We start from the raw sequence: 9763 nt of genomic DNA on the forward strand, positions 1-9763 counted from the left end.
TCCTCTTTCTCATAGTATGGATATGTATATTTACATCCTCTTTCTCATAGTAGTATGGATATGTATATGTATTTTCTTTCTCATATTTGGCATATGGAATCCACACTATGAGAGTTAATTTTTTTTTTTTCATCATATGCATAATAATAATGTTATTAGTAGGACACATCTTATAAAATCTAGCGAATTGAAAGAAAAAAAGATAATAAAGCAAGGGAAAAAAGAAGAAGCAAAATTAAGGACAAAATACAAAGTATCTGGCCTTGAATAAGTAAAACCCAGATAACAAAAAGTGGACTAATCTATTTCTTAAATTTTTTTTATTAAAAAAAAAAAAAGAGTCTAAAACCCTATAACAACTCTTTACCCCCCCCTTGTTACCCTCATGGTTTTGAACATGGTGTTTGTGAATTCCCAATCCGACCCAAGAATGGAAGCTCCTTCCTCTCATAAATCTCCATTGAAAAATCCCTAAGCATCTGAGTCGTACCAGTACTATTATTATTATTACTAGTTGTAGGACCACCACTGGTCCCGGAACTCGAACTGGGCGCCATAGATGAACAACTCCCCGAACCCGTAGCACCACCACCACCACTTGAAATAGAACCAGCAGTCGAACCCTGCACCTCACCCAATTGAACATGAACCCCACCAGCACCAGCACCAGCACCAGGTGGCACTTGCACTTGCATAGCTGACACAAAATTAGATATGGGTCTTGCTTGCACGTTGAATATAGGAGTCGCACCCGCTGGAATAGCCCACAATTGTGCCTGATGATGATTAATAGACCCATTTGGGAACATAAAAAATGGCCCACCATGACCATTGCTATTATTATTATTATGAGCTCCCACACTCAAAGGCCACATAGGCAATGGTGCTATTGGTGCTAACCCAGCAGAAACAGAAGCAACACGCTCATTCACGTTGATAAAATCACGGCTCTGTGACGCTCTTCTTCTGCGTTTTCTTTGCACAACGTTGTTGTCGTTGCTATTGCTGTTGTCCTCGTCAATAATGTCGTCTTCACCATCTGGGTTAGAAGGAGAGGTTGTTGGAATTTTCAGCGTACCATTCACAGAGACAGCAATAGCTGGCACAGTTCCAGTCCCCGTGGCTTGAATTATAGCTGGCTCCGCATGTTCGAGTAGCCATTTGATAGTCTCACCGTCTGACCTGTGGCCAAGCTCGCGTGTCAGCTGGAAGATCCTGGCCGCACACGTGGCGGGCATACGGATCCTACGGCCTCTACCCTCCACTTTTGTGTGCCTGTCTTTTGAGGGTCTCTTTGCCTTTGCCGCTGCCGCCACCACTGCTCTTGATGAAGCCGATATTGGAACCTGGATGAGACTCATCGTGTCGTTTAGCTGTAACGGGGACGACGACAGGTCGTCTTGCTCGCTCTCTATAACCTCTTCTTTTAGCGGCGGCGGCGGGTCCACCGGTGCTGGGGTTTGTGATGGACTTTGATTGTTAGGTGTTTCTTCTTCTTTTTGGTCCATACCCAAATCTTCAATCTTGACGATCTTCAACTACAAAAGCAACAATTTTTCAAGGATTTAACAAAGACCCAGAAACAAGTTTTGACTTTTGAACCAAACCCAGATTTTTTTTTTTTTTTTTTGGTTGGCCTAATGGTTTCAACTTTCAAATTCAAAAGAGAGATGAGGAAGCACAGTGTTTTTTAAGGCACTGTGGAGGATTGGGAATTGGAGGGAGTGATTCTTAGGAATTGAAAGAAGGATTGGTCAAAATGATAATAAAAAAGAAAAAAGAAAAAAAGAAATGGTTTTTGTAAATATATAAAAATATATAAGAGAATAAGGATTAGGATTAAGAAACACAGAGAGAGAAGAAGAAACCCTAGATAGGAACATGAACCTCAGCCCCACTTATCCTAATTGCCAGCGAGGGGGGCCCTCTCAAATCTCAATTCCTATTTATTTTTAGGGGAGAAGGAGATCAAACGGTTGGGATTACTTGGAGAAATCATGGGTCCCGGAGATGGTGACACGTAGTGGGTCTTAGGTTTAGTGGGTGATTGGGGAATTGGGATAGCATGGTTTATTTAATTATTTACTATTATTATTAATTAGGAAATATATAATTATAGTTTTGTCAGAGAGAGTGTGATTTATTTTATAATTTGCAGCGCAGTGCACTCTGGTGAGTGTGGTCCTAAACCAATAATATTATTATCTATTTTTATTTTTGGTGTATGAGCCAATTATATCACGCCACATCGCCGTTATGGGTCAAATTTGATTTTTGATTAGTCAAAATTAAGCAATTGGTTTCAGTGATTAGATCAATAAAATAGTAACATTTTATTCTAACTTTTAATAGACTTAATAATAGTAACATTCTACAAATACCGTCTTCCAATTTGAATAAAATGAAAAATTGAATGAGAGATTCTTGTTTATCCTAAATTTAATTAATATAATAGAATGAATCAATTGCAATCAATCCAATTTATTTTGGATCAAATAGTGGATAACCTTTGCATATAAAAATTAGAATGGGTTATCATTGTGGGTTCCAGTTAGAATGGATTATGATTGTGGGTTTTAGTTAGTTTTAGTTATATTGTCAAATAAGAGTTTTGAAATTCGATTTCTGCCTACACTAAAACTAATTAGTGTTTTGGTTTGGTGATAATAAGTAATCATTAAGAACGGATGCTATGAATTAAAATTTTATCTCAAAAAAATTATGGGTCATGATTTTGTAAACTAAAATGGCAATTGGCAATGATGCATTTATTTGTAGTTTCACTAAACTCTCAATTCGTGAAATATAAAAAAAATTGTGATCATCTTTTTTTTTTTTTTTTTTGCTAAACAAAAATTGTGATCATCAGATCATGTACGTTAAGATATTGCGAAGAGTCTTTTTATTTTTAATCTGAAACATAAATTTGCCATTGCTATTGGGGTGGGTTAGTCACGTGGGAAACAAGCTCCAACTCAATCACATTTCTCAATGGATGGAGCAAGTACATTAGTCTTATTATTGTATTTGAATACAGCTTGATCAGGTTTAGAAATGGCAAAAGACCATTCCACAGTAGCTGGATATTTTGCAGTTGTTTTTGTCCACATTTAACAGCCAGAAAGTAATACTTAATGAGTCAAAAAATGGAGAAATTTATAAATAATTAATATTTTATTACGAACAACAAATAGCTTATAGAATTAATGAATTACTGTGTGAATCCTCGGTCTCTCACTCTCTTGTGAGCCCGCTGAATGAAGCAGGCTATTCTCGTTAGAAACATTAAGAGGTCTTAGTTGAGTTAAAGACTTTTTAATTATATGTACATAGCTTTGAACATAAATATTTTATATACTAATTTTTTTTTTTTGATAATTCAATAAATATAATGAAAGGGAGAGAATTTAAACCTTCAATTTCTTTGTTAGAAACAACGACATGTGCCAGTTGAGACACAAAATTCTTAGTAAATATTTCATCCAATCTCTTAGTGATTTATTTTATATTTAGGTATTTCATGTAATTAATTGATTTTTTTTTTCTTTTGTATTCATTTTATATTTTGTTTCTTTTATTATAAATTACACCATAAACATTTATAATTATGGAAATTTGACGGTGATCATATATACATATACTTATTTTAGCAAAATAAATCTCTCTCTCTATCTCTCTTCCCTATGGCCAGCTTGTTGAAAAAGGGGCATGTGTAATACTCCTTTCATGTAGGGCAGATCTCACACGCGTGAGACATACTCCTAAGAAAATATAAAAAATGTTCAATGCATAGTAAATTTTTGGAAAATTTTGCAAAATACATAAGGAAACCAGATCGGACAATTTAAGATATTTACAATAAGAAGTTGCCAACAAATGAAAATATATTAGGCAAATAAAGCTAACAAAAAAAACATTGTAGAAAACCATGGCCGTATGCATAGTAAGAAATATGTTTTTTACTCGAATTTGGAGCTTATCAAGATAAGAGTTTCTCAAGTTTCAAGCCAAAAGAATGCAATAGTGAGTTGGCATGTCACAAAGGCTTATTCATTGAGGGAATTAACTTCGTGGTTAGGTCATGACAACTCGGTGTACTTAATGGAAAACTTATTTTGGAAACTATCTGCATTTCTCTATTGTAGAACCATATTTCATGCCTCATTTTATCATGGCTTATATCGAATCAATTCCACTAATTTTCAAAGATGAAACAATTTTGCTGTAAAACAATAGATAAAGCATAAGGAAGCATAAAAGGAAATAAGAGCATTCACAAACCCATAAACAAAATGAATTTTCCTAATTAACTAAATTTATAGAAAATACAGGCTTAACTAAAAATTTATTGCCCATGTACACCTGAGAATTAAGATAGTCATAAATGTAAAACAAAATACAATTAATTTTCTTTATTGGGCGGAACTATGAATTTTTCTTTAGGGGGCCAGTTTTTAATCTAAAAAATAATTGAAAGTATATATAGAAACACACATAGACATATATGCATATAGGTATAGGTATGTATTTTATTTAAAAAAAAAATCCAGTCAAAATTTTCATACCGTATGAAAAAAGAAGTAAACTAACACCACTTAAAGTTCTTGAATTCTTATGGAAAAAAGAAAGTTCTTGAGTTCAATTTCTCTTTTGAGCTTTTAAAATTATAAAATTTAGCTATATATTTACTTTTCAGATAAGATCACATATATCTCACCGAGAGATTGTCATACAGTATTAACTATTAAGAACTATAAGGAGTTAATTCTCAAAAAAAAAAAAAAAAAAAAAAGGACTATAAAGAGTTTTTTATACTAAAACGTAAGTCTTAGACATTTTTATTGCCTCTATAATACATTCATAGCTTTATTCTCATTCATAACTTCCTTGAAGAACTCTTTTATTGATCAATTTAAAATATCTAACTTCATTTTATCTTTTGAGAGGTTAACTCGTAGTTTTAGGGAGCTCAACTTAAAATATAGCTTCAAAAATCCAAAACTTAGTTCATCATATCCCTGGTAGGAAGTAGGAACTACTTTATAATGCCCAAGACCAAGAACTAGCCCAATAATGAAGCTTTTTTACACTAGGAGATAGATACTGAGTTCCTTCCCGGCCCAAGCCGAGGTTAAACAAAGCACTCATGACTTGAGGGTCTAGTGGGGATCACTCTATTTAATGCTTTGAGAATCTCTCTCTCTCTCTCTATCTATTATTCTAATTTCTATTTCTATACCAGTAAATGGGCTTGCTTGCTGGGGGTGCTAACCACCCAAACCCACCTAGTTAGCTACTACCGATTAGTCCTCTCTCTCTCTCTGCTTTTCAATTCATTAGGGGTATTCATAGGGGCCTTAAAGGCTTGAGTGAAAGGCTTTGGTCTAATCTCCCTCTCCTTTGTCAAAGATGATAGGACGTGTGAAAGCCTAATCCTACCATCCTATAGTTATATTAGTCAAGAGCAATCGTTAAAGTTTTAACGCATGAAGATTGAAGGCTATCAATTCAATTAGTGTTAGTAATTAGTGAAAGTGACAATTAGCTTCTTAAGGATTTTGTACACGTTTTGTGTAGTGTTAATTTTACAAGGATAAATATTTATATGATATGAGGTAACGGTGAGTTCAAATATTTAGAGAGAATTTTATATATTTATGCACTTAAATTATGTTGAAGTAAAATTTTTATCTTATATAAAAAAAAAAAAAAAAAAAAAGCCGTCCGAAGATCGAGAGAAGTGTTTAATACAAATACATTGAATTTCTTCCTCAGTAGGTCCGCATTTTTTTTAAATGATGTCTAAATTTTCTTGCACCTTTTTTTTTTTTTTAATTTATCAAAATGTCGCTCAGCCTACAACATGATGTCGTTTAACGAGAAATATGTTACGTGTACGGTCAGTAGAAGTGTTGTCGTTTATAACGAAAGTCGTTGTTCCATTCCAAGCATCGCACTTCCGAGACTATTAAACCCGGGTGTACTCCTTACGGTTTTACCGTTGGACAGTGCCAATTTACAAAAACCTTTTTTTTTGAGAAGGAATTTACAAAAACCTGTGTTTAGAGATTCACTACAACAATGAAATTCACATTCCCACTTAGCTTTTCTTAAAAGAAACTATGAATTTCAATCACAACATGAGTGCTGAATGCTCCCACTTCATCTAAATTTACCTGTGTTTCACTGTCATGGTCAGCAATGGCTTCTGTTATACTATTCTTTAAGGTTTGAGCTTAAACTGTAGTCAGTTGCGTGCAAAAGGGTTATCAAATAGTTGGGTTTGTAATGAATATGTGTGGGATATTTGGTTAAAGAAAAAAAAGTTGCGGAGTTTTTTCACAAAATGGGGTTGGTGTGACCGATATGAGCAACACCATGCTTTCTAGGAAATGGGTTCTTTTAGATTTCATTCATAGATGCAACAATTTTAGACCTTTCAAGCAAATCCATGCACAATTACTAACATCAGGCATTGTTCGTGATGAGTTGGTAGTTAACAAAGTTGCCGAGTTCTTTGGAAAATTTGTTGAATATGTTGAATATGGTTGTGATCTTTTGAAGCAAATTGATTGGTGTACAAGCTCATTCCCATGTAATTTGCTAATAACTAGTTATGCTGGTAGCGACATGCCTGAGGCAGCAGTTTTGATATATAGAAGGATAGTTAGGGATGGATTTATGCCTGATAAGTACACATTTCCAGTGGTTTTGAAATCTTGCACCAAGTTTTCAGGGAGTGGAGAGGGTAGACAGATTCATGGGGTGGTTGTTAAAACGGGTTTTTTAGGTGATGCATTTGTGGGAAACTCACTTGTGCATTTCTATAGTGTTTGTGGTGTTTTTTGTGCTGCTACTAAGGTGTTTGATGACATGCTTGTGAGAGATGTGGTGTCTTGGACTGGTTTGATATCTGGGTATGTGAGGTCAGGATTGTTTGATGAGGCTGTAGCTTTGTTTTCGAGGATGGATGCGAAGCCAAATGTTGCAACTTTTGTAAGTGTGCTTGTGGCTTGTGGGCGAATGGGATATTTGAGTTTGGGGAGGGGGATTCATGGATTAATTTTTAAGCGTGTTGGGATGGATTTGGTGGTTGGCAATGCTCTCATGGATATGTATGTCAAGTGTGAGTGTTTGTGTGAAGCAAAGAAAATCTTTGATGAGCTCCCTGAGAGGGATATTGTATCATGGACTACTATGATCAGTGGATTGGTGCAATGTGAACATCCCAAAGAGTCATTAGAGTTGTTTCACAAAATGCATGGTTCAGGCATTGAACCTGATGGGTTTCTACTTACTACTGTGCTCTCAGCTTGTGCCAGTCTTGGGGCTCTTGATTATGGCAGATGGATCAATGAATATATTTATCTTAGGGGCATCAAATGGGATACTCATATTGGAACAGCTATGATTGACATGTATGCAAAGTGTGGCTGTGTAGAGATGGCATTAAGGACCTTCAATGAGATGCCTTATAAGAATGTCTATACATGGAATGCCTTGCTAGGGGGTCTAGCAATGCATGGGCATGGGCATGAGGCGCTCAAACATTTTGAAGAAATGATTAGATCAGGTATGAGGCCCAACGAGGTGACATTTCTTTCTATTTTGATAGCTTGCTGTCATTCTGGCTTGGTTGATGAAGGTCGTAGATACTTCTATCAAATGGTAAGTCAACAACATAATCTTTCTCCCAGGTTAGAGCACTATGGATGCATGGTTGATATGCTCTGTAGGGCTGGACTCTTGAATGAAGCTCAGGAGCTGATAAAATCTATGCCCATGCAACCTGATGTGCTGATATGGGGAGCTCTTCTCAGTGCTTGCAAAGCCAATGGACATATTGAACTCTCTCAAGATATATTAGATCGACTCCCAAAACATGAGTCACAAGATAGTGGGATATATGTGCTCCTATCCAATATATACGCTACCAATCAAAGATGGGCTGAAGTAACAACGGTAAGGAGGTTGATGAAGGAGAAGGGAATAAAAAAGGCCCCTGGATCAAGTGTTATAGAGGTGGATGGTAATGCTTATGAATTTCTTGCTGGTGATACTAGCCACCCTCAAAATGAGGATGTGCATAAATTGTTAAACATCCTTGCTAATCAAGTCTATCTTGAAGGGAATTTTTCAGACCCATTCTTGATCAGATGAGTATAATTTTGTTGCAAAGTTGAAGAGCCTCTTTTTTTTTCCAAATTAGATTTTAATGTAACATTCTAATAACTTTATGCCATTTTCTTGTTTTCCAAAATAGTAGCCTGTGTTCCATCAAGGAAAGAGACTGATTGTCATCTAGTAATTTTGATTAATCAATTGTTCATACATGTACAACAGAGCAATAGATTTTTGCATTAATGTTTACTGCATGACATGATGTGTTCTTACTTACTGTGAATCCTGACCAAAAAAAAAAAAAAAATCTTAGTGAAGATGTTTGCCACTCAATTCCTTGGTTTGATATATGCAGAAGTACTGTAATCTTGGATGCCATATTTATTTTAGTACCCTATATCAGTTAGGGAAAGCATGAATAACAGTCAAATTAACATATGAGAGACTGAAGATGGGTTGATTTCCTCTCAGTTCTTTGTAATTGTCAGGGGCAATATGGTGGACCATCAAATTATTTTATTGATTCATCCTTACAAGAGATTGAAGCCAGGTTGATTCAATATGCACCATGAGCTGTCATTTAGCCTTGCAAACAAGAAGCTGTTTTTATTTGCCTTGTAATCAAAATTTCCAAAAACAGTCATTTCGGTATGAGGCTGACCGAGCAGCATGGATATTGATATCAATGATATCCAAATTCTGGTAAACAGTCATTTCGGTATGAGGCTGACCGAGCAGCATGGATATTGATATCAATGATATCCAAATTCTGGTAAACTATGTATAAATATCTGATAAAAAAACATATGACACAATCTAAACTGATATGAATGTGCTTCATTAAGTGACTGCAATTTATTGCTGGAAAAGGGGGTTCTAAATGAGTAAGTATTAGTTTTATGAGTTTTCTGACAGATTACCGACATGGGTTAGGATCTGAATTTGTGTAGGATTCTGATAATGAAGGTTGTGAATTACCTGGTGAAAGTAAATAGTCTTGTGTTAACCATACCAATTTGTAAATAAGAGATACAGTGCATACTTGAACTGACAAAAAGATAGATGAGGCAACTTCCATGCCCGTGAAATAAAAGAAAGGTCCATGATGGCAATTCTTGGCCAAAAGTACTTCTTTTTATCACTTTAAGAATCTTCTTTTTATCACTATGGTCATAAGTCATAAAGGCATTCCACACACTCTAAAAAAGAAGGTGATTTGATGTATAGATTGGACAAAGAAATTCATAACCTTTTTTTTGATAAGTATGTTTTGGCCGCAAGGGGAGGGGAAGGGAAGATTCGTCACAGCATATTGAGCTACTCCTTGGGGTTAGAAATTTGTAACCCCTTTGGAAGAATGGTTTATGAAACCAAACTCTGTGCATTGTGCCAAGTTTGTGGAAATTGTTACAATCATAAAAAGCATCACAGAATTTTCAAATTTTTTCCCTCTTCACTTGGGAATTGAAAGTTATAGATTTCATTGAAACTATTTCCGAGTTCTTACATAAAGAATAACTGACGTCTTATATGAAGGACCTTGGAGCAATCTGTACAATTTAAGACACAAACCCTTATAACTAAGTTTGGCCACTGGACCAGAGATGTTCTTTTGCAGAGCTCATTCTTTTTATCTTTAGTT

The 9763-nt window shown here is 35.3% G+C and overlaps 2 protein-coding genes across 2 annotated transcripts; one reads left to right on the top strand and one right to left on the bottom strand.

Annotated features, from left to right (window-relative positions):
* Positions 1 to 221: 221 nt before the first annotated feature.
* On the bottom strand, positions 222 to 1894 carry LOC112004671 (transcription factor TCP19). Its single transcript, XM_024036910.2, has one exon. It carries the CDS (start codon positions 1506 to 1508, stop codon positions 384 to 386), a length of 1125 nt encoding a protein of 374 aa, XP_023892678.2. The 5' UTR covers positions 1509 to 1894; the 3' UTR covers positions 222 to 383.
* A 4100-nt stretch (positions 1895 to 5994) lies between these two features.
* Positions 5995 to 8342, top strand: LOC112004722 (pentatricopeptide repeat-containing protein At4g38010). The gene has a single exon (XM_024036963.2). The coding sequence runs from the start codon at positions 6367 to 6369 to the stop codon at positions 8158 to 8160; it is 1794 nt and encodes a 597-aa protein (XP_023892731.2). The 5' UTR covers positions 5995 to 6366; the 3' UTR covers positions 8161 to 8342.
* The last annotated feature ends 1421 nt before the right edge of the window (positions 8343 to 9763 follow it).

The sequence above is a fragment of the Quercus suber genome, unplaced genomic scaffold, assembly GCF_002906115.3.
Source record: "Quercus suber isolate HL8 unplaced genomic scaffold, Cork oak 2.0 scaffold_281, whole genome shotgun sequence".
In the NCBI taxonomy this organism is placed as follows: Eukaryota; Viridiplantae; Streptophyta; class Magnoliopsida; order Fagales; family Fagaceae; genus Quercus; species Quercus suber.

Bases quoted from the DNA above. Each gene is read 5' to 3' on its own strand.
- LOC112004722 (XM_024036963.2), top strand. From the start codon at position 6,367: ATGAGCAACACCATGCTTTCTAGGAAATGGGTTCTTTTAGATTTCATT.
- LOC112004671 (XM_024036910.2), bottom strand. From the start codon at position 1,508: ATGGACCAAAAAGAAGAAGAAACACCTAACAATCAAAGTCCATCACAA.